We start from the raw sequence: 26,294 nt of genomic DNA on the forward strand, positions 1-26,294 counted from the left end.
AATGTGTGTTGATAAGCTTGCTTTGTGACGTTACTCTCTTAATTCACAAAACTGGGACGAAAGGTTCTGGATGTAATATGCAGATGGATAGTGGCATTTCCTCTCGCTGCAGACCAGAGTCCCGCTCTATGGCTTCATCGGGAAGCAACGGGTTAATTAGGAGGCTTCCCGTTGTCCCGATTCCGTACACCGCCACAACCCGGCGCCTTCCCGGCGTCCCGGACTACATCTCCCATCATCCCCGGCCGAGCGTGGCCTGCGCCGGTCAGGGCTGTGGGGAGTTCTGGTCCAGCACACCTGGAAGGTGGCAGGTTAGGAGCAGGCTGCGGGAGGCAAAGAGCCGGACGGCTGCGGGATGCGAAACATGAAGCGAAAGGGTTGCGTGTGCCTCGCTCTCTCTCTCCTCCCCGGCTCTGCGGGGAACGGGCGGAACCGCTGGGTGAAGAGAGGCTTCCTCCTAGCCATGTCGGTGGGCTGCAAGCCGGAGAAGAGGAAGAAGGAGAGGGGGAGGCTCAGGCTAACGGCGCGCCCTGAAACTTTCCCCGAGGTGTGTGATCCAAGCCTGGGCAGGGAGGCGGCTGGTGCAGCGGGGTGCCGGCGTTGCAAAGCGGGAAGGAAAGCGGTAGAGAAGGAATGGGGGTGGGGTAGAGAGAGAGAGATGCAGAGAGCTGTTAATTTTAAAGGCACTGAATTACGGGGGCGGGAGGCGGGGGGGGAAGAACCGCTGATCATTGAAACTCTCCGCCCGAGTTTCAAGGCTTATGCGCACTCCATCTGTCGAGATCTTTGGAAACGTGACGATTAAAAGAGACGCGCGCGCGCGCGCCCGCCCGAAAGAGTCCATGCCAAACATCTCCGGTTTCCAACGAAGCTAAACCGTTGGATGGTTCCAGCCGGCAGCCTCACTCGCTCTACCGCGTCCCTCCCTCCGTCCTTCCTTTCCTCCCCCCTTCTCCTTCTCCTCCTCCCGCTGCTGCTGCTCGGGTCTGCCTCTGCGATTTCAAGTTTCTCTCTCCTGGCATCCGAGCGGCACAGTAACCTGTTACTGGCAGCCGGTTCCCTCTCTTCCTTCCTCTCCTCGGCGCTCCACATTGAGTCATTCCATGCCTGCCCAGGCCTCCTGGGTGGCCGGCGTCTTTTCTGCAGCCTGCTGCGTTCTGCTGGAGTTTCAGTCTCTCAGCCCGTGCGTGTGCGTGTCTGTCTCTGTGTTCGTGTTAATGCTCACTCCAAGACGTAGCCTTCGTTCGCAGTGGGCTTGGGAGTCACTGGCCGGCAGCAGCAGTCCTTGGGGTATATAGCCTGAACTATGCATTAATCTGCCCCCGGGAACTCTTCGCTCCCTTGCCATTCACTTGCTCCTTGTTTGATTTCTTATAGGCCTCTGCGGCAGAGATGGAGAAAATAAGGTAAGCCAACTATCTCCCCACTCCACACATACACACACACACACATACACATACACATTTCATTCTTTGAAGTCAGTCTTTGGGTGTATGAGAGAACCTTTCTCTTGTCAGTAAGCATTGGTGCTCTCTGCCATGCGCTGCATCTCCTGCTTTGATGTACCAGAGGAGCAAATGGGATGCAGGGAATGAGTGAGGAGCCACTTCATATATTTTTTTTTGCTGCTGCTGTTGAATGTATTTCTGCAAACATAATTGCAAAAGGAGCATCTCTGCCTCTCTGCAGGCTGAAATGTTTCTGTTCCAAGATGTGAGGAACACTTGCTTAAACAAATGCAGTAGCCGCCGCCACCACCACCACTTCTCAGTTTGGCTACAAGAGCCTGCTTTCCCTGTTCAGTGAGAAAAGCCAGATCAATAATGCCCAGGAAAGGGATGGGCTGCAGGGCAGGGGTGGGGTGGGGGTGGGGGGAGGGTGTGTGTGTGTGGGGGGGGTAAAGCTACCAGTAATATTCATTCATCTTTTTTAAAAAAATCTTTGCATCAAATCATCTAATTGCTAATGTTCATTTCAGTGTAAATGTTGCAGCACTAATATCTGATTTTATGTTTTATGTTTTTGGAGTGATGGCAATCTCTCTTTTTTAAAAAAAAAAATGCTGTTTTCTCTGTGTTCAAAATGCTGTCTGCCTGTGGAAGTTTCTTCTGGATGTCACTCCCTCCTTTAAGTCAAGGAGGAGATGACAATTGGAAGAAGACAAGTGTTCCAGTTCATGTCTTGACTGCTAAGTCTGCTTTGGAAATTTCTTGTATGTCTTGCAGTAACTAATTCACCTTAGATAAAGGCCATAAGACCTTGTTAAATTGTTGTCAGCTCTAGCAAGGTGTTTTAAATATATATAAGCAATCCTGTCTACGCTTACTAGGGAGGAAGCCCCACTGAACACTACATGATTTATATTGGAGTAAACTAGTTTCGTGATGTGAACAACAAAGTGGAATTTATAATTTATTTTGTTTAAATAATTAACATTGAGGGTTATTTTCTAGGATTCTGGTTTATTAGCTTTATTTCTTCCAATTTTTAGCATTGTAGGCAGCATATCCAATGGTTTTGGATTTTTCAGTATTGAAAGGGTTTCCATTAAGCTGGCCAACCTTCTAAACAAAAGACAGCCGAAGTCAATTAAGAGCTGAGTTCTGGAAGAATGTGAATGATTCTGTTTTTGAGAATTTAGCTTGAAAAAAATGGACTAGTTTATTTTTATGTGATTGGAGGAAAATGCCATAGTGGAACATTTAAAGGATTTTAGAGTAGTTGTATGTGAAGTTCATTCACTATTCTTTTGAGCCATAGAAATTGAAGATTGGCATTTCTTAAGTTGATGGAAAATGTCTCGGTGAATATTCATTAGAGGACTTTAAGGGAATCAGTAAATATATTGCAGTATGATTTGTCATGATATCCCTAAATGTTAATTACTTGTACCAATAACAACTTTGTCAATATTTTTGAGTAAATTACTGTATGTGGTCCAACACTGAATTATGAAAAAGGAAAGGATTTGAAAGGAATGAGCTAAATGATATTTTTCAAGGATGTCAGTACAAAGGATTTAAGTCATAATTACTAAGCTAGAAATGTTTTTGAAATAAATAGATTCTTGTCTCCATAGTCATGATTTTTGTGGGTATTTTGTTAAAACAGTCTATAACAGTATAAACCATAGGAAGGCCTAGATCTTCAGTACTTGTATGTTTTCTCATATCCCAGTAATTGAGAACACAAATATGCCTTTTGGGATGATAGAAGGGGCTGAAAAGAAAATAGGTTTTAACAGCATGCTAACACTATGATAGAACTTTGCTTGATGCAAGCCAGATTTAAGAAGAGATGAAACAACATTCCCTAGAGTTTGCTGTCCTTAATTAATCTTTAGGAACACTTTTTGAGAGGGTCAGCTCTGTTATTCCACAAAGAGGGATCTTCACATAGATGCACATGACAAAGACAGATCCCTTTTTTATATCCTGTGTTGATGCAATTTTGCTATAGTTGTTATGAAATGTGAAAATCAAGGTACTACATGCCCTTAAAATCCTGCACTTGTTTTGGGGGTGTTACCTTGGTTGCATGTAAGTTCTACTGGGAATTGTTCCTCTCAAACACAAGCTGGCAGTCTGCTTCTGGATATACAAAGACATTCACCTCACTCTTGGCTTTCCAGCTAACTTTTCGAATCCCTGCTGAGAATACTTTGCCTTTGGCGCTGTCTCGCCAAACAGAGGGGGGCATGGATATATCTTAGGCTTATGATGATGTTTGGATTACCATTTGTTTGTTTTAGCAATGAGCTTCCATTTACAATGCCTTAGCACTTTCTCATTTCCAGCTAGGTTATCAGCAAAAGTGTGCTAATGCTAAAAATGAAGAGAAATGCTATTGTTTAAGTTCACACATGTGGCTTTTCTGTCTGTTGGAGAACATCAAATAAAGATGAAAGAATCCTGAATGGGGCATTTAAAAGGAAATGTCACAGCTGTTCAAGTAAGAATCATGTAGGCATCCTTCACCTTCTTGTTTTTCTCTCATTTTCCATCTACCTGCGCCCTTTGTTTGAAAAGCATTAAGTTTATAGCTATGCATGTTTTTCCCCAGAGATCTCTCTTGCAAGACTGATCCCCCACCTTGTAGGATAACAAGAAATAAATCTATCTATCTATCTATCTATCTATCTATCTATCTATCTATCTATCTATCTATCTATCTATCTATCTATCTATCTATCTTAGAATTTTCTGCCAACAAAAAGGTCCTAGAAATCTGATAGATGATTTCTCCAGAGGAAAGAGGAATTTTCCAGCCCTTTCCCAAAATCAGGGCTTCTCCCTAGCAGTGACTGCAACTCAATGCTCCTGAAAAGCTCAATGCAAGGAGATCTTGCCAGTATCTCCCCCTGGGATTTAACTAAAGTGGGAAGCCAGGCAGGTTTCAAGCCACTGGAGAAAGAATTGTACAATGAAGACAGGATAGTTGCACACTTTCTTTGGATACCTTGTAATTAAATTGGTGCAAGAATACCACACACCGTTTATGAAAACTTCTCTCAAATTTATCTTCTCAAAAGTCTAAAGCAACTTCCTTTTTCACCAAATTGAATGAGAATTGTAAATGATAAGAGGAATGATAAGTTTCTTTGCCTTGCACTAATATATATTTAAACATTCAATAATAGATGTCTAAACACAGCAGTGGCTTCCCTCCCCCCACTATGATGGTTGATAAGATTAATTATCAGCAAAGCCCCAAAAGGTTTTGGTAAAGATTTTTCTCTTTGGTTTGGTGGAAGCACTTCCTTTTGAATCATTAAAGCAATCTCACCTTTTAACGGCTGGTGAGGCTGCTTCAGAAGCTGTTCCTTATTGTTTGCACTTGGACATGGATGCATGGACACTTGATTTTTTTTCTCCCCAGACGAGCAGAGACTAACAGGAACTTTTTCTGAAGCAGTTGCATGAGCCTAAAAAATGATGCATTTTCTTTAATAGTTAAGAAAACCAGTCTCAAATAAATCCTAGGGCAGTCTGAAGCTCCTCTTTTGGAGATTTGTACAGCTCTGCCTTTAACCCTTACACTGAACTGCTTTTTTTGTTCTTATTCAGCATCACAAACTGTTACTACTTTTTTTTTTAGTAAATTAGTTAAATGTTTATCCCTTCCAAATCAGTAATCATCCATTGAACATGAAGATTTCACGGTTTAGTGTTTAATAAGTCAAGGCAATTAAGAAAACAAGTGAGGGCAGTATAAATGACATTTTTTCCAAGGAGTAATCACTTCAGAAGTAAACATTGTTTGCAATGGCATTCTCTCAGGCATATCAACTCAAAAGTAAATCAGATTGAACTGAGTAACATAGATAAATATTTGTGGGATTGCAAGCTGAGATAATCAGGCTCCATTCTACCAAAGGGTCTGAACATCTCCATAAAATGTCAGGGAAGGCCTTGATTCTCAGATTTCATGGGAACAGGAACAATGTTTGTGCCCAACTTCTGAGATCTTAGCATAATTCTGTATAGCAAGCATTCTTGGCCAGAAGCAGTCCTTTGATTCTGTAATATACCCATGTAAAACAAACTTTTTTTCTTTTTTGGCGGGGGAGAGAAATCATCCAGAACATAGTTTTAGGCCAAAATAGGTTAGTATTGGCAAAACAATGCCTGAATTAAGATGCTTAGATTTCAGCTTTTTTATTCCACCTATGTATTTATTTTGTGCAGTCCTGGATACAGGTAGTCCTTGACTTACAACAGTTCATTTAGTGATCATTCAAAGTTACAATGGCACTGAGAAAAGTGACAGGACCATTTTTCACATTTATGACCATTGCAGCATTCCCATGGTTACATGATCAAAATTCAGACACTTGGCAACTGACTGATATTTATGATAGTTGCAGTGTCCCAGGGTCATATGATCACCTTTTGTGACTTCTGACAAGCAATGTGAATGGAGAAGTCAGATTCACTTAACAACCCTGTTATTAACTTAAGAACTGCAGTGATTCACTTAACGACTATGTCAGGAAAGGCCACATAAAATCTTTGTGACTAGAAGACCTCACTTTTTTCAGTGTCATTGTAACTTCAAATGGTTGCTAAATGAATGATTGCAAATCAAGAACTACCTGTACTTTGGCAAATATACTGTATTAACCATTCTAACTTTAAGCTACATTTTTGCTTGCTGGAGATCCCAAAATACTTTAATAAAATAGTGGCCTGTAGGAGTAGATAACTTTCTCCTAACTCAAGAGCTGAGATGGCCACTATTTCCTCTGAAACCTGTGACCATTTTTATGCAAATGGATTAGAGGTTGCTTTAAGACTTTCAGAGAAAGAAATTGGGTCTTCAGTCCCCTAGTTTATGCCTAGTGATATATGTAAAAGATAAGAGGGCTGTTGCTGTTTCCTTGCACTGCTCACCTTTCTCTTCTTCCCAGTAGTTATTTCCTCCTCTTCCACCAAACCAATATGAGAAGAAGGCAATGCACTTTTTTCATTTGAAAAAAGAGAGGGAAGGGTAGCTTTTGAAATAGAAAGAGAATGGAAACCAAAGATTGCGTTGTATAGTTAGTTGTCCCTACGATCTATTCCTTGTTTTGCTTCTTTTTGGGTGAGTAGGAGTAACAGCTACCATGTTACTGGGTTTTTTTGTGGCAACATTTCAATTGGCAAACCTGGTTAATGTGGATATTAACCATTAAACATGTCTTATTTAGCTGAAAGAAAGACATTTCTTAACTTTATCATCCCAGAATCCTAAGCAATGTCCTTTTAGTAGAGAAGAATCTCAAAAGTTGAAGAATTGAGTCAGAACTTTGAACCTACAAAACTCAGCATGTTGGAAATATTCAGAAAAAATATCCCAAACCCAAGCATTCAGGACCTGTGTCATTGTCAAAGAATATTCTTGAAGTTACAAGATGTTAGAAGTTATGTTTGAATCAAAATTCTTTTCTCTATCTGAGATAAGATCATCTCTTTTTGATTGCATAAGCAAGTGCTTTGTGTCTGCACAGAAATAGATACAGAGCTGTACAACATTGAAGTGAGATCAAATAGACATTGTTATGTGCTTTTTATGGAAAACAGGATTGTTTAAAATTAAGTCAGGTGGTAACATGTCTTCATACAATTAAAAGCAACTGTCTGTCATCTAAAATAAAATTGAAATGTTTGTGTAAAAATAAGGATGACAGTACCTCGTCAGAGATTGACTACCATTTGATAGGCAATACATGCCTAATGTTTTATGCATTTCCTTTCAGAAGATTGGAAATGCATACTCCATAATGTACAAATAAATATGAAATATATGCCAATTATGTTGGGTCTGATAGGTAAATGTGAATTAGTGACACAGAATAACTTCATTATAAGATCATTGCTATGTGGTCAGTATATCAGAAAGTTCATATATTCTACAAAACCAAAAAAGTCTATTATATTTCATTTAACTAAATTAATTTTGTACCTGTACCCGCACTTTAGAAAAGTGCAGAAGTGAAAGGTGTAGTTTAACTTTTAAATTTGCTGCATTTTTCTTCCTCCCCAAATCTGCAATCTATCCTAAAGCTTTTTCTTAAAACAAGTATAGTTAAGCCATACTGTGAGATGAAAGTCACAAAAGTAAACCAACTTTGCTTTAAATTCATTGAAGTGACTTTTGTACCTGATAAATCTTTGTACCAAATCTAAACCTGCAACTTAGCTGTTGTTTCCTTTTGCTTTTGAAGTATTTATGTAATAGGATCATCTGGCTAACCTGCTGAAGGCAAATTCTACCATTTTGCATGTAGCTGAAAACTCTCTTTGTTAGCATGCAAATGTTGTCCATTTTAGAAATGCATTAGATGTTCTTTCTTAGTGTATACAGAAAGAGAATGTATTGCCATAAAAAAGTAGGTACAGGTAGTTCTTGCTTAATGACCAGTTGTTTAGTGGCCATTCAAAGTTATGACTGACCTCTCCAGAGCTACTTACAACCTGATTTCAAAGATACAATGGCCACACACAAACATGTCCCATAATTACATGATCATATTATGGGCATGTGACAGTTTGGCGTCCATATAAAGATGTTTGCAGTGTCCTGACATTTGGTGTGTTTGCCAATTGCAGAAAACAGGTTTGCTAAATGACCATGGCATTTGCATAACAACTGTGATGTTCGCTTAATAACCACTTCAAAATGGGTTATAAAATCAGTTACAGTCACATGGTGATCCGCTTAATGACTGTCACAATGTAATTATGGACTCGATTACGGTCATAAGTTGAAGACTACCTGTACATGTACCATATGGGGAAGAACCATGTTCCAACGATAGAACATTTTATGAAAAAGCCTCTGTGATCATTCTCAGTTACATAAACTATCACTAACTCCTTCAGTGTGTACCCTCTAGATCAATGTTCTCAACTTTGGCAACTGTATGATGTATGTACTTCAGCTCCCAGAGTTCCTCAGCCAGCATGCCTGGGCTGTAAAAATAGATGCTGCCTTCTGTGTTTCTATTGGTTTTGAAAACCAGGCTGTTATCTGGAGATGGATGGATCTTTAGGGTACCTTTTTTTGGTTTTATGAACTACTTTATCACCTGAAGTTTATTAAGCTCATCCTTATGATTGGTTGTTGGTAGAGATATTGGTTGTATATTTAATTCCATTTTTAATTATCTTGTTTTTTTAATGTTGGATACTTTGTAATTAGAAAAGTAGTTGAAAAATATTTTGAATGAATAAATAATCACCAGCCATTAGAGTATATTGAAGCATTTTATACCACTTCTAACTACTTCTCAATTCTCATTCTCTGCAGTTTTTCAAATCCTAAATCTGAAAAACATTTCACAGTGAAAGCCAGATAAAAACAATCCATTAAAATAAATTGCAAGAGTTGAAAGCCAGGGAATGTCCATAAAAAATATACCTTTAGAGATGAGAATTATAGTCCAACATACTCTATCTGAAAAGCATTAGGTTGGTTAAGACATTTGCACTAAATTTTAAAGAACAGTCATGATAGACAATGCTTCAATGATTCAAAAATGATCCTTTGGGTTCCCATCTATAGGTATGTACACAGCTCCTGTCTGCAACCCTTTAAACCAAGTATCTTTTCCAAGGAACACACTCAACAGCAGAGATAATGTGTGATCCTGAGAAAAGATGCACCTATTTTAAGCAGTTGCAAGGAGATATTACATGTCAGTGTTCATGTGTGCTCCACAACATATTTTAGTTTTTCAGTCTGAAGCAACAGCACCCATAATAAATCACAATGGGATAAACATGATGGCACATATGCAATGATGTCATCATAGAGACGCTAAAGTTGTATTGTGACATCTGACACAGATATATAAATTATGGTGTTATGTGATGATGACATTCTTTTGCTTGCTTTTCTTTCCCTCTACTGCAGATGGCCATGATCCATGCATCGGCAGTATTACTTTGTTAAAGCTCTTCTTTAAGCTTCCCTTTTATACTTTGTTACAGCAAAAAAGGACTTTTTTGAAGGTAATGACCAAGTTACTGACTACCTTCATAAGAAGTGCAGCTTACACCTAGGTTACAATCCCTTCAAGCTCTAGATAAAAGTTTACTTTTGTAAAATTTTCAAAAATGTTTAACTTCAGAAATTCTCTAGCTTTTTCACTGGGTTAATATTATGATATATTTTATTTTACTTTAAAAACATTAATGACATATTGTTAATATTTTCTGTTACTTTCTTGGAGCTATTTGATGAATGGCAGATCAATGTTTCAAATAAATAAATAACATTCAAATTGTAGTAAGTTAGGACAAACTGCTAGCACATGTAATACATATCAAATGTATCTACTGCTCAAGACAGGTTTCATTTCGCAAAACTGAACATCTACTAATCCTGTGATTCCCAAGACAGAGTAAAAGGATCAATACTTTCTGCAGATTGCATTGGCACTGTTGCATTGGCACTTTCTGCAGATTGCAAACGCACTGTTTGTGAAGTGAATATTGGTGAGAATGAATAGAATAGAATAGAAAAAAACCTTCTGTTTTCTATTCTTTACAACACCCATCAGAAGAAATGTTTGAAGGGAATTATGTTAAGGGGCCTCAGGCTTTTGTCTATATGTACATTTTTTGATCTGCCAGCCCATCAGAACAATAACTTAAAAAAAGAAAGAGAAAATGGAAATTTGAAAAATTCTCTCAATAAAAGAGGCCAGAATATTACTGGGTGTTCCTTTCTGAGCCCCTTTGTTTTTTCCCTCATGGTCATACAACTTACAGAGGAAAATGCACAATCTACCCTATGCTTCACAGATGCAATGTGAAGGGAAAGAAGAAATGCATGCAGAATGCTTCATTACACAGAGAATGTATGTACTATATGCTTCCTATAATAAACTGGTTAAAAGAATGTAAGAACCCATGCTTTCCATGCTTTTCCCACTTGTTATTCTTGCCAATACAAAATGATTGAAAATGAGTAGCAATAAATGGTTTGTTTTTAGTTGCAAGTCAGAGAGTAACTAACCTGTCCAAGGACAGTATAAAACGCATAAGGGATTATATTGTTGCTTGCAAAACCTTCAGTCCCTGTATTATTTGGTGCTATACAATTTAGTTAGTGCAGATTTTGTGCTATAACCTGCCTTTGACTTCGTAATAATCGTGTGACAGATATATTGTAAGAGACTAAATCCTGTAATTATATATTGAATTTCTAAGATAAGGGGTCCTTGGTGCTCTGTGAGCTTGCTTGTTTTCTTGCAGACATTTCATTACCCTAACTAGGTAACATAATCAGTGCTAGTAAGGAGTGCTGTTTGCTGTCAGTTTATATTCTGGCACCTTGCCTGTCTGTCTGGTTGGGGGCAGTCTTAGGGATTCTTTGGTTGCGCTGTTTACTAATGGCCCTTTGTCCGTTTCTTGACTGGGATATTGCTTTCTTGATTGTTGGTCTGAAGTTGACCTTGGACTTAATCTATGCTGATCTGAGTGGTGATTACTGATGGAGAGGTGCTGGAGTTTTTTTTCTCTTCCCAACCAAAGAATCCCTAAGACTGCTCCCACCCACCCAGACAGGGAAGACACCAAAATATAAACTGACAGCAAACTGCACTCCTTACTAGCACTGATGACGTTACCTAGTTAGGGTAATGAAATGTCTGCAAGAAAACAAGCAAGCTCAAAGAGCAGCAAGGACCCCTCATTTCAACCCTGAGCTACAAATAGTCTCCTTCATTAATTTCTAAGATAATAACATGTCAGAATTCCCAGATGAGGTAGAATTCATCATTGCAGTAAAATATATTTAAATTTAAATATATTTATATTTGGGGAATCAGGTTGTACTTGGGAACCTTTTTTAGACAGTTGTCATTTGGAAATATTTCTAAACTCTTAAGTGCCATATCTGATCTGGAAGAAACATGTGAAGACTATTCTCCATCTATCATGGCTTCCAGTTAGAGGCTTTGTTGGAATTCTGACAAGCTTCAGAAACAGAGCAGACAGGACATCTCCATGTGGATTAGCTCCATGAAAATTAGCACTGCTGACTGATTACAAGTCCATCAGCCCAATAGGAATTGGCCCAGTAATTTTTGACTGTAATCCTTATCAGTTCTAAGGCCAAGGCCAAGGGATTGCCTTTAGAATCTTCTCCTTTAAGGTTTCTGTTTTTCTTAAAGGGATGTTTAAGGAATAAATCTGCTGGGACTGAACAACATCCATATACATGGTTTATGATCGGCAGTAACAGAATTCTATCCTTTATTGAGAATAGAAATAGAAATAGAATAGAACAGAACAGAACAGAACAGAGTAGAATAGCTTTATTTGGCCAAGTGTGGTTAGACACACAAGGAATTTGTCTTCAGTGCAGAAGCTCTCAGTGTACGTATAAAGCAACAGAGTATTAATAATCATATTAGTCATAATAATAATACCAATAACGGGGTAGTAAAGAAGATAAGGATAATAGTAATACTACTGTCATACAACATAAGTAAATATACACAGATATTACACAATACTGTGAGAGGTCATCCCAAAGGTGCTTTTTCAAAAGGCAACTGGACTTCCTTGTTTTTTCCTTGAAGACATTTTGCTTCTTATCCAAGAAGCTTCTTCAGTTCTGATGGAATGGTGGCGAATGAAAGGATTTATATTCCTTGCAGTCATCTTCACTCAGTCAGAATTGAAGTACATCTTATATTTCTTTCTAATTTCCAGAGCTGGAGCTGCTGGCTCTTCAAACTATTATCTTCCAGGAACACTGAACATATTGATACTTGATACCTCCATCAGGCTTCAATATTTCTTTTCATACATGCAATTACAATTCTAGTCTGTGGCTATCACAACCGTAAAAATGAAAGTAATCACGTAGAACACAAAGAGATTGAGATCAGGTAGCTGAGTCCAAAGAAAACAAGTACTATAGTTTTAGCAGTATGTGTACTGAATATTGTTTTAATACCAGAGCTTGTCGCAGTTGGTTTTTGTCTATAGATGTTAGGAGGAGATGAAGGAAAGAGAAAAATAGAAAGTTGAAGAAAGTCAGAAACAGATTTTGCCTGCAGATAGAGGGAAAAAACGTAGTGAATGCTATACTTCTTAGCTTACTATTTGTGCACAGTTATCTCCACAGACCATGTTTTATATGACCTGAAGACCACATCTGTTCCACCTGCGCAGATTCAGCTAGAATATAAAAGGAGCAGCAACTATGGAACATCTAAATATTTCAGACTAAGATCTGCAATAATAAACCATTTTGGGATGCAGAATGCAGCTCCATTGATAATTCAAAAGCACTGACAGTTTTCTTTCCAAGTCAAGGCATTATATTAAAAACCAGTGCCAATTAAATTACCTGGTTCTGCTGCAAAGCAGTGCTTGAAGATAGAGAGAAATGGTCAGCCACTAAGATTTTGACATTGACATGGCACTATATGGTGACAGTGCAAAACTAGCATATTCTATTGGCCAGCCAAGGTTGTAGTTTGATTAAGGTGTTATTTAACCAAGAAAAAAATGTACCACATGCCGGTAGGCTACCCAGCTTTTGTGCTTTTGACCTTCAAAAATTGGCACGTGAAACTAATTATCAACTGCTAATGTCTAAACTGTAGATCAAATATCAGTTCAAGACACAGTTATAAAGTATAGTTTTAAAGTTGGCACCTTTTTCAGTGCAATACTGTTTTAAAGTCATCTTTAAGAGTGTAGAAGCTGTTTGCAAATAGCTAAAGAGGAAAAAAACTCTTTTTGTAATTCTGGATGTCACTGTGCAAACATTTGTACAAGCAACAGTCACAACTAGCTACGTTCAACAAGGCTTGGTATGGAGAAAATGCTCAAAATGCCATTGAAAGGTGCAAAATGTGGCATTTCAAGTATTGGTAAGCAAAGAAGAGTCTCTGATTCATTGTCTACAATGTAAATGCAATTATTAAATAATGAATCCTAAACATACATATATATATATATGTATATATATACTGTATATGTATGTATATATATATGTATGTGTGTGTGTGTGTGTGTATATATATATACTGTATATATATATGTGTGTGTGTGTGTGTCTATATGTGTGTATGTGTGTGTGTATATACATATATATATGTATGTATGTATGTATGTATGTATGTATGTAGATCTTTGGTCATTCGGGTTTTTCCCCACGTAGAATTGGAGGTATCAGGGCAACGTTTCGACGAAATCTCATCCGTCATCCTCAGGCTGGTGGCTTCAGCTTCGTTCTTCTGAGAGAAGTGTGTGGTAGTGGCTGTTTTTTCTTCTTTTTTAAACTGCCAGAGGGGGTGTGGTCTGTGGGTGGAGGTGTGCTCTGATTGGGTGGTGGGTTAGCTGTGTTCTGATTGGGTGGGAGTGTGTTTTGAATGGGGGCTGTGTTCTGATTGGGTGGGGATGTGTTTTGAGTGGATGGGCTGGTCTCAGCTGCCAGCCTTAGACCTGAACTGGTGAGTTGTGCTGCTTTTGTTCGGCTCCGTGTTTGTGGTGGTGCCATGTTTTTATAGTGGGTGTCAGTTTGCTTATTGTGTGGTTTGGAGGGGTTTAAAGTGGCTGATGTTGCAGCTGTAGTTAGGTTTCTGTTTTGTGGTTGTGTGTCGTTATCGTTGTGGGTTCGGATTTGCTTTTTGAATGGTTGTGTGGTGATGTCATGTGATGTTATCATGAGTTTTGAATTTCTGGCGGTCAGCAGAATTAGCCTGCAATACTACATTCTAACCACTGCACCACCATGGCTCCTACAACTTCTACACAGAATGGAGAAGTTGTGTCAAGACTTAAATCTAGCATTCCTCTACTTTAATTGTGTGAATTTTCTCAGAAATTGTTTGCTTAGATCATGTTTCCTCTGTTCTTTTTCTCAAGCATCCTCCCCACTTTCCTTCGCTTTCCTTTGGATCCTTTTTTCTCAGTCTGCTGAGCTACATTACACCAATTCTATTTCATATGACAGCTTTCTCTTCCTTCACAGAAACTGGAATACTGCTTTGTTCGTTAGGTGATCAAACATCTCAGCCAATTATACTAGCATAATGAGTTGGTATAAGAGGCTTTACTTCACAACAGTTTCTTCTGCATATTAATATAAATACAGTACATTTGCAGTCATAAAATATAGACCAGCATTTTATAATATCATTAGATTCACACAGAATATGCAGGAATGCCAACTTTTTCAAGTGCCAAGAGAAATTGGATGGATAAAAGACCAATAGCAAATACCAGGGGTACAACATAGACCGAGAAGTTGAAAACCATCCTGGCAGATAGGAATACCAAATAAGTTCTATACCATTTCCAAAAACAAATGCCTAGTTATGTCTCTGCAGTTATCAAGAATCAGGCTTGACTCAAGGCTGTCTTTATCTTTTATTGAACGTTTTTTGACCAAAGTAATAAAATAAGCAAAAGACCACCAATCTGAGTAGTAAGCGCTTGGTTGATAGAAAGCAACTCTTCAAAGCAACACTTGATATTTTTCTCAAAAATGTTTAGTATACGCTCATGATCATATTGTAAACTGAATGGTTTTCTTCTTCTTTAGCTTAACTAGAACTTGCCCATAAGCAATACCTGACTCTGTTCTTGGTGGTATAATTGGGTTCTTCTACTACTTTTAGCAATAATATAGACAATTTGATTTCTGTATATTCCATTTGCTGATGTCTATTTATAGAGGCATTGTTTTGGATTATATAGGAGATAGGAAAGATGCATCAACAGTCATGAAGTTACTTAGCATTTACTTAGGCAGGAAAAAATCCAACTCTATATTGACAATAACATAGTCAGTCTAGCTCAGCCTTAACTCTCCTGCCCTCCTTTCGTTATTAATCCTGATCTACGTTCCTTTCTATTTTAAGATAAAGTGACCCTTTCCCATACTTTGCAAAATGCAAGTCTACACCTTATTATCTGCCTTCTCCCTCATTACTCAGGCCATTTGAAACTGAATTAAAGTATGAAAGGGCATACTGAATCACAACAATTTTCTTAGTTCTATGCAATTTTCTACTGACATAAGAAACATGATTTATACATAAACATTAAAGTCCTAACTACAAAAACTTCTAAAGAATTTTAATTTTTAAACCTACACAAATATTTCATTATTTCTTTGACATAAGATTAATTTGGGCTGTAGGAAAAATGCAAAAGATGCAGTGGAATCATTTTAATATCCCACAATATCCCAGAAGAGCAGTATTGTGACATTATAGAAAATTTAAATTGTGGAAAATCTATAAGACATGGGTGTCAAACTCGCAACATCATGTGACGTGTTACAACATATCACGACTTTTTTTCCATTGCCAGCAATGGGGTGGGTGCGGTTTTGTCATGACGCATCCGGCCCGTGGGCCGGCAGTTTGACACTCCTGCTATAAGAGATAGAATGCTGATGTCATATGCCTTTTGTATTTGGATGCTTGTATTTGGCATCTTCACAAGAGTATAATATGCAGACACCAAGCCCAAATAAAATCATACAACTTCACCAGTCACTCAGTGTATCTGATTAGATCAAGTGTAGTTTAGTAAAATAAGGGATACAGTCTGAATCCACTATAAATGTTACGAGAGCTTAATTTATGATCTTAGTCAAGTCCAGACTTACAGACAAATCTTCTTCTATCTTCCATTCAGGATTTTTGATAGCAACTTTATATTTACATAACAAGTATATTTCGAACAGAATTTTATTTTTTCTCCAATGAATATATCTTTCATTATAGTTTGTTTCCCCTTCATGGATTACTGCCTTGTCGTGGCGAAGGGGCTTGCGTAATTCAATGAAGCTATGAGCTATGCCGTGCAGGGCCACCCAAGATGGACAGGTCATAGCCGAGAGTTCTGACAAAACGTGATCCACTGGAGAAGGAAATGGCAACCCACTCCAGTATCTTTGCCATGAAAACCCTATGGACAGTACCAAAAGGCAAAACGATATGACGCTGGAAGATGAGCCCCTCAGGTCGGAAGGCATCCAATATGCTACTGGGGAAGAGCAGAGGGCTAGTACTAGTAGCGCCAGAAAGAATGAAGCGACTGGGTCAAAGCCGAAAGGACGCTCAGCTGTGGATGTGTCTGGTGGTGAAAGGAAAGTCCGATGCTGTAAAGATTTTTTCTCCATAGGAACCTGGAATGTAAGATCCATGAATCAAGGAAAGCTGGACGTGGTCAAACAAGAGATGACAAGACTGAACATCGACATCTTAGGTATCAGCGAACTAACATGGACAGGAATGGGTGAATTTAATTCAGATGACCACCAGGTATACTACTGCGGGCAAGAATCCCTCAGAAGAAATGGAGTAGCCTTCATAGTCAATAAAAGAGTAGGAAAAACAATACTGGGATACAATCCTCAAAATGACAGAATGATCTCAGTTCGAATCCAAGGCAAACCATTCAATATCACAGTAGTCCAAGTCTATGCCCCAACCACCAGTGCTGAAGAGGATGAAATTGACCGGTTCTATGAAGCCCTACAGCACCTTATAGAACTAACACCAAAAAATGATGTTCTTATCATCATGGGGGATTGGAATGCTAAAGTAGGAAGCCAAAAGATAACTGGAATAACAGGCAAGTTTGGCCTTGGAGTGCAAAATGAAGCAGGGCACAGGCTGATAGAATTCTGTCAAGAGAATACGATGGTCATAGCAAACACTCTTTTTCAACAACCCAAGAGACGGCTCTACACATGGACATCACCAGATGGTCAACACAGAAATCAGATTGACTATATGCTCTGCAGCCAAAGATGGAGAAGCTCTATACAATCAGTAAAAACAAGACCAGGAGCTGACTGTGGCTCAGACCATGAGCTTCTCCTTGCAAAGTTTAGGCTTAAACTGAAGAAAGTAGGGAAAAGCACTAGGCCACTCAGGTATGAATTAAATCATATCCCTGCTGAATATACAGTAGAGGTGACAAATAGATTTAAGGAATTAGATCTGATAGACAGAGTGCCTGAAGAACTATGGACAGAGGTTCGTGACATTGTACAACAGGTAGCAACCAAAACCATCCCAAAGAAAAAGAAATGCAAGAAAGCAAAATGGCTGTCTGAGGAAGCTTTGCAAATAGCTGAGGAAAGGAGGGAAGCGAAAGGCAAGGGAGAAAAAGAAAGATACGCCCAACTGAATGCAGAATTCCAGAGAATAGCTAGAAGAGATAAGAATGCCTTCTTAAATGAACAATGCAAAGAAATAGAAGAAAACAATAGAATAGGGAGGACCAGAGATCTTTTCAAGAAAATTGGAGAGATGAAGGGAACGTTTAATGCAAAAATGGGCATGATAAAGGACCAAAATGGCAGGGACCTAACAGAGGCAGAAGAGATTAAGAAGAGGTGGCAAAATTACACAGAAGAACTATACAAGAATGAGCTTAACGTCCCTGATAATCACAATGAGGTGGTCACTGACCTCGAGCCAGACATCCTAGAATGTGAAGTGAAGTGGGCCTTAGAAAAGCGGAGCAACAACAAAGCTAGTGGAGGTGACAGTATTCCAGCTGAGCTATTCAAAATCTTAAAAGACAGTGCAGTAAAAGTGCTACACTCAATTTGCCAGCAAATTTGGAAAACTCAACAGTGGCCACAGGATTGGAAAAGATCAGTTTACATTCCAATTCCAAAGAAAGGCAGTGCCAAAGAATGTTCAAACTATCGCACCACTGCACTCATTTCTCATGCTAGTAAAGTCATGCTTAAAATCCTACAAGCTAGACTTCAGCAGTATGTGGATCGAGAACTACCAGAAGTACAGGCAGGATTTCGAAGAGGCAGAGGAACTAGAGATCAAATTGCCAACATACGCTGGATCATGGAGAAAGCTAGGGAGTTCCAGAAAAACATCTACTTCTGCTTCATTGACTATGCTAAAGCCTTTGATTGTGTGGATCATAACAAACTGTGGCAAGTTCTTAAAGAGATGGGAGTACCAGACCATCTTATTTGTCTCTTGAGAAACCTATATGCGGGTCAAGAAGCAACAGTGAGAACTGGACACGGAACCACTGATTGGTTCAAAATTGGGAAAGGAGTCCGGCAAGGCTGTATACTGTCGCCCTGCCTATTTAACTTATATGCAGAGCACATCATGAGAAAGGCAGGGCTAGATGAATCAAAAGTTGGAATTAAGATTGCCGGAAGAAATATCAACAACCTAAGATACGCAGATGATACCACTCTAATGGCAGAAAGTGAAGAAGAACTAAAGAGCCTCTTGTTGCGGGTGAAGAAGGAGAGTGCAAAACTTGGGTTGAAACTTAACATTAAGAAAACCAAGATCATGGCATCCGGCCCTCTCAATTCCTGGCAAATAGATGGGGAAGAAATGGAAGTAGTGACAGATTTTATTTTCCTGGGCTCCAAGATCACTGCAGATGGGGACTGTAGCCAAGAAATTAAAAGACGCTTGCTCCTGGGGAGGAAAGCCATGGCAAATCTAGACAGCACACTAAAAAGCAGAGACATCACCCTGTCAACAAAAGTGCGTATAGTCAAGGCTATGGTCTTCCCAGTTGCAATGTATGGCAGTGAAAGTTGGACCATAAGAAAGGCTGAGCGCCAAAGAATTGAGGCCTTTGAACTATGGTGCTGGAGAAGACTCCTGCGAGTCCCTTGGACTGCAAGGCGATCAAACCGGTCAGTCCTAGAGGAGATCAATCCTGACTGCTCTTTAGAAGGCCAGATCCTGAAGCTAAAACTCAAATACTTTGGCCACCTAATGAGAAGGAAGGACTCACTGGAGAAGAGCCTAATGCTGGGAAAGATCGAGGGCAATAGAAGAAGGGGACGACAGAGAATGAGGTGGCTGGATGGAGTCACTGAAGCAGTAGGCATGAGCTTAAATGGACTCCAGAAGATGGTAGAGGACAGGAAGGCCTGGAGGATTGTTGTCCATAGGGTCGCGATGGGTCGGACACGACTTCGCAGCTAACAACAACAATAGTTTGTTTCTCCTATCTCTGTTAGCTTGTTAAACTTTGTATTTGAGCTGGGGAGGCTCGAATCCATAAACCATTTAATGTGCACAAATCCTATTTATTTCAGCAAAGCATCTTTCATCAAAGCTCTGATAACTAGTAAGGAAAGCCAATTACTTCTTTGCAGACTTCAGAATCAGAAATCATTCTTTTTCCATTTAAACTGCTAAAACACAATGTTTATATCAGATACATATCTCTTTGTTTTGATATTTTTTCTTTGGCTTTTTGTCTGAATGGATTATTCTAACCAACCCACAATTATTTCAGAAAAGGCAGGCACAGCGACACTTCTCTGTGCATTAATGATTTACCTGTGGAGATGGTTACCAGCATCAAATTCCTGGGTGTGCAGCTAACGAGTAGGCTGGCTTGATCTCTCAACAGTGAGAAACTGATGAAGCAGGCACAGCAGTGCCTGCATTTTCTGCATTGCATGAGAAAAGCACATCTTCCTTCCCCTGTCCTGACCACTTTCTACAGGGGGACGATTGAGAGCATCTTGTCATACAGCATCACAGTCTGGTTTGGAAGCATCACTGCTTCAGACAGGAAGGCGGTGCAGAAAGTGGTGAGGATGGCTGAAAAGATCATTGGCAGTTCCCTCCCTCCCATCCAGGACATAGCACAGAAGTGTTGTTTGAACACAGTCTGTAAAATTATCTGGGACACTACTCATCCTCTTCACAACCTGTTTTCCTTGTTACCTTCTGGGAGGAGGCTTCGTGGTATCTGTAGCAGAATATCCAGATCCAACCATAGTTTCATTTCATACAGCATTAACCTTGTGAACTCTCAAGCTTCCTCCTTCCGTTATATATCCAAGATGGACAGTATTTAATATTTATTTATTTGTTATGTATATGTAGGGGTGTGTGTCCACACATATGTTGTATATAGTATGTTTAGGTGTGTGTACCTAGGGATACACTCAATGCAACCTGAATATTGCAAATATATATCATAACATTGCAAATAAGAGTGTTTGTGTGGTTTGCTCTGCTCTAGGGTGTTTTACCTTTTACCTGCTTTTCCAACTAGATAAGATAAGATAAGATAAGATAAGATAAGATAAGATAAGATAAGATAAGATAAGAACCTTTATTGTCATTTTTTTACTGTGGGCACAAAGGCACACATCAAAAATGAAATTTAGTTGCCCACTCTCAAAGTGAAACACATACATGACACACACCTAACCATACTATATACAATATATGTATAGACACACACCCCTACATATACATAACTAATAAATATTAAATACTGAGACCGGGCAACTAAATTTCATTTTTGATGTGTGCCATTGTGCCCACACTAAAAATGACAGTAAAGGTATCTTATCTATCTTATCTTATCTTAACATATAGTTACCATTTATTAAGATATTAACATGTAATTGCTTTTTGCACCTTCAGGTTCAGAATTTCATTTGCAAAAATAATACCAACTAGGATGTGTATTTTATTCAACAGAAGGACCTTCTTGCTTTTCATATAAAGAATACTAAATGTATAATTCTAGACTAAACGTTCTTAGGGTCATTTGGGGAAACACTAATTAAGCTACATAGTTCAGTAGGAACAAAGGCTCTGCATGTATAGTTTTAATCGTCAGCATCTAGGACAGAGGTGTCAAACTGCCGGCCTGCAGGCCGGACGCGTCACTGGGAAACCATGCCCACCCCATTGCTGGCAATGGCAAAAAAACTCTGATACGTTGCGTGACATCACATGATGTCACAAGTTTGACATATCTGACATTCCACTCAGAGCAGATAAAATTATTAACTTAATCATAAAATGCAGTAATATTCCCAAAGAGATAAAATAGATGGTATAAGAAAAGAGAGAAACAGATAAAATATGACAGACATAGATTAAATGAGATTCCTAGTGGAAAGAATTCCACAAGTGTTTTGATAAGTCTCCCAAAGCAGTTGAGTGTCAACAATGTATGAAGGAAGGAAGGAAGGAAGGAAGGAAGGAAGGAAGGAAGGAAGGAAGGGAGGGAGGGATTGCAGAAGTCAGGGTTGTTTTTATGACAATTGATACTTGGCTGATGGGGATTAGGGACTTCAAAATAGCTATTTCATAAACATAGTAATTGATTAGGAAAGACTAATTTAAGCAGGACCACCCAATCAGTAAACTTAAATCTTAGGTGAAAATTGAAGTGCAAACTACACTTTCAGTTGCAATTCAAAGATTTCTCCTTGAGACAATGAGCAAGATCACCACTTAAAGATATAGGAGAAGAATGGCCTTCAAACACAAAGCACAAACTGGCAAAGCCAGTTAAACAAGCACAGTTAAATAGCTACCTTAGATGACAGATATTGGCAGATACATGGCAACAAAAATATGTGTGGAGGAAAAAGAACCATGAGTTCCAATAAGCTTGCTCTACCTTTCAAAGTTAGCTTGCTGTTTTCAGATCTGGTAGAGGTCACTGTTACATCATGAGCACTGATGTAAATTTCATCAGTCCAATTGGTTTGTATGAATGCGATGAATGTGGAGGATGCTATCTTCAGGCACTCAAGCTGGTTGAGTTAAAACATCAGGCTAAAGCATTATATGCTAAATAAAACAGAAAGAGGTGATGATTGGTGTTGCAGATTCACAAGATAACCATGAATTATTTGGCTAGTTCATCATATGTTTTCCCTTCTTTTTAGGTGATTGCACATTGCCCTTTGCAGATTGCTTAAAAATAAACCATAATAAACCATAAACAAATTATATGCACCTCCTGGTACATCACACAAGCCACAATTTTACCTATTGATTACTGTCATAAAATAAACCATAGTTAATTCTTGGCCCCTTCCCCATTTGCAAATCTATCTAATCCTTAAACAAACCATTGTATGTCTTAGAATAATAAGCAGTATTTCAAGACAATCTTGTCAGATTATGTGCTCCCTTGGTTTTAATTAATAATAAGCAGTTCTGGATAGTTGGCATATTTATTCTACTGTACTTAGCAGACCCATAACACTAGCTGTCTGACTACTTTACTCATAACTGCAACTGTAGATCTCAGGTTGTAAATAATAAAAACATCACAAAATATTAATGCTAAAACACAGTTGAAAATGTTAGTTTTCAATTAAGAGGACTAGCCTAAAAGATTTCAATTGGAAGTGACATTTGGCCATTAAAGAAGATCCTAGGGTTTAGGTAGCAATATATGAGAAGAGGATCCCTTTCACATGGCTTGGTTAGTACCTTTAATAGAAAAAGACCAGTTAAATTGGGTGTGTAAATGGATTAGGAAACAGTACAGTTAACAAAGTACTATCAAAATGTCTAGACTCAAAGTTTAATCTTGTAGGTCAAATATTGGATAAAGTTCAGTTTCTACACTGTTTATTCTTTATTCTTATGCAAAAAAATAATCTTCTAAATGGGGGATAAGAACATGGAAAAACATAATCAGACTTTTTCAGTGCCAGTAAATTTGCCAAAGTGGGCTTCAATCACAAAAGTCGTAGAGCAGGGGTGTTAAACTCGCAACGTCACATGACATGTCGCAATGTAAGGCAACTCTTTTTCCATTGCCGGCAATGGGGTAGGCATGGTTTTGGCATGACGCATCCGGCCCGCAGGCCAGCAGTTTGACACCCCTGTCATAGAAGTTTAAAGATAAAAGTACATCATTTAATGTCTCTAGGTGGCAAACAAGACATTTTAGGAGAATGTGACTTTAACCTATCTTAAAAGTGCTATCATTAACATTAGATTCAGACATTTTGCTAAATTGCCATCAGGACCTTTTCATATTTATTTATGAGAGAAGCAACATTCAATCCCATTTTGGAAGTGGATCAAATGTCAGCCAAAATGTCAGAAAATGGTTTTGGAGAAAATTTCTAACATGTTTTCTTTTTTCATATAAGATATAGAGCTTTCTATATTAGTAAAAATGTTTTCTATTTCCATAATCTGAAGCCCCCTTGGTTGTCCATGCTTCCAACCCCACCCAACCCCCCCAAATCCAGAAGATGTCTTCCATTGGGATTTAATTGAAGCTTGGTAAGCTAGAGACCCCATACTTTGGAGTAATTATAGCACAATGGGAAAAAAAAGGCATGGATACATTTGCACTCTTTTCAGCCACTTAGTAATTAATATAGGAATCTCTCCCATGAGAATTTTCCTAACATATTCTTTTCCTTTGAAAACCAGTTTCTTTTCCCCCCCAGACTGAAAATGAAGAATTAAAAAGCTGTTGTAAATGGTATGACACCTTACTAGCTCTTATATTCGTAAGCAACAGCGCTTGCAGTACCCATGTGTGAATAGTCTGTGTATGCTTAGATTCTAAGTATAAAATTTTGCTTTCTAAAATTACAAGCAACCAAATTCTGCAAAAAAGATTCCACAATTGAATGTAGTAATACTACAAACACACATTCACATTATTTTCTTCCCTACCCCACCCTTCTTAAGCTTGCAATGTGTAACTATTGTTGAAGCTGAATATCTCTCCTCTTAATATGAATTTGGTGCAAGTGGGCTGTATTTCTTTAAGCCATATTCATTCAGTCCTCCTTTCTCCTCCTTTTTTTTTTTGAATCACCCATTTTTGGGAAAGATGAGTATTTCCATTCTTAGAACATTCTTATTCATAAACCAGAATTAGAACATATGAATATAAAAACAATCTCTTGGGGAGAAAATAGCTCAGCAATTACTCGAAGCTAGCAAATTGTGCTGACAAGCCTCAATTAAAGGCCAATGCAAATCCTAATAAAAATGTTATTCATTTAACTCCATAGATATGGTTGCAGTATCCTTTGAAGAAGAACCATTTAATAAGTTTAGTCTGTGGACTGTAATCTGCCTTGTGAAGCATTATCGCCATCACAGTAGATACTGGCAGTTCTTCCACAAGAGATTTCAAAGCACAGCACAATGCTGGAGGACTGTCAGCGTTTCCCAAGTTGTGTGTTCCTTTCATTTGTGAGATCATAATAACTAAAGTGGGAAAGGGGGTCCCTGATTCAATTCTTTGTGATTTGACAGGCTGTCCCTGTATCATCTTTTTCCTCATGCTTTCATGCTGCATCCACAAGCATATTCTGGATGAGTCACCACACTGTCCCTTGTCCCCTAATGACTTTGCCAACATTTTCTTCAAATGACAGCATCTGTCCTTTTGGCTTATCTAAAATGAACAAGACCTATACTTAGGCAAACCCATGCAGAGGTATTCTCAAATTAGTATGCTCTAGGGATGATCCAGCCAATGGCACATTTGTTCCCTGATTGTCATACTGTAGACTGATTTATACATCATCTAGTGTTGCTTTAGTATTGCTCAAGGCCAGCAGCCCACATGCAGAAGAATATTGTTTTAACAATTTACACTTGACGGGTGCAATATATGCTGGATTTACATCCCAGCCCTGTATAGTCAGCATGGTTGGTACAATCTTTCTTGATTTTACAGTTTAGTCAAGATAGATTTACAGTGTTTTAAAAATCCAAATAATTATCAGCATCTGAACATGCTTTATACTAAATTGTCAGTACTTTTTAATAAACAGTGGAAGAATATCACTAAGGTTGACATAAATTATGTCGTAAGGAGTCTGGAATAAAATTTGGAATATTTCTTATTAACAGGTCAAGAGTATTAAAGAATACTCTTAAATACATTGCAAATGACCTTAAGATGAAACCAGTTCAAGGCAAGATTATTTTTCATGTTTACTGGAAACAAAGATGATTAGGGGGCTGGAGGCCAAAACATATAGGGAACGGTTGCTGGAATTGGGTATGTGTAGTTTAACGAAGAGAAGAGTGAGGGGTGACATGATAGCAGTGTTCCAATATCTCAGGGGCTACCACAAAGAAGAGGGAGTCAAGCTATTCTCCAAAGCACCTGAAAGCAGGACAAGAAGCAACGGATGGAAACTAGTCAAGGAGAGAAGCAACCTAGAACTAAGGAGAAACTTCCTGACAGTTAGAACAATTAACCAGTGGAACAACCTGCCTCCAGAGGTGGTGAATGCTCCAACACTGGAGGTTTTTAAGAAGAGACTGGACAGCCATTTGCCTGAAATGGTATAAGGTTTCCTGCCTGAGCAGGGGGTTGGACTAGATGACCTCCAAGGTCCCTTCCAACTTCTTCTTCTTCTTCTTCTTCTTCTTCTTCTTCTTCTTCTTCTTCTTCTTCTTATTATTATTATTATTATTATTATTATTATTATTATTGACACCACAAGAATATTCAAAAAAGGCTGACTATTAAGGAAATTGGATTAGTGAGGTGCACAATGGGTTATTTGGTGTTCTGCAAAGACAAAGAAGATTATCAAGTATCCTATGTTAACCCACAAGTGCAAACCTCTAGATACCCAGGTTTAATACATAGGGGCTCTGCTCCCGCAGCAGGTTTAACTGGGTCAATGACAAGGCTAGTCTATTGTGGGAATATGAAAAAGAAATCAATTAGCTAACCTGTAGGAGGTCAAACCTAATCCAAAATAGATTTAATCACACATAAGGTTCAACTCCACTTAGCCTTGTTGTTAAAAGCTCAGTCAATTGACCTATTTTAAAAGTTGGCCCTCCAAGAAAAACAGCTGAAAGAAAAGGGGGAAAAAAAGAAAATTGCCAGGATTAGATCCAAAGACACCAATCAATCAATCAATCTATCTATCTATCAATAATCAGAATATCCTCCTAAGACTTGATTGGATGCAAACTGAATCTACTGTTATCTTCCAGGTCAGTGGAGGTGAGACCAATGATTAATAAACCCTTGTATGTT

The 26,294-nt window shown here is 38.6% G+C and overlaps 1 protein-coding gene across 1 annotated transcript in view; it reads left to right on the plus strand.

Moving 5' to 3' along the window:
- Window positions 1-463: 463 nt before the first annotated feature.
- BEGAIN (brain enriched guanylate kinase associated) overlaps window positions 464-26,294 on the plus strand; it is a gene marked incomplete at both ends in the record, with an annotated part of 178,964 nt that continues 153,133 nt past the window's right edge. Inside the window, 2 exons of the mRNA XM_081333979.1 lie at window positions 464-547; window positions 1,378-1,406. Coding sequence (XP_081190105.1) covers window positions 464-547; window positions 1,378-1,406 — 113 coding nt within the window. The remainder of the gene's footprint in view (window positions 548-1,377; window positions 1,407-26,294) is intronic.

The sequence above is a fragment of the Vipera berus genome (genome assembly GCF_964194415.1).
Source record: "Vipera berus genome assembly, chromosome: 1".
NCBI lineage: Eukaryota > Metazoa > Chordata > Lepidosauria > Squamata > Viperidae > Vipera > Vipera berus.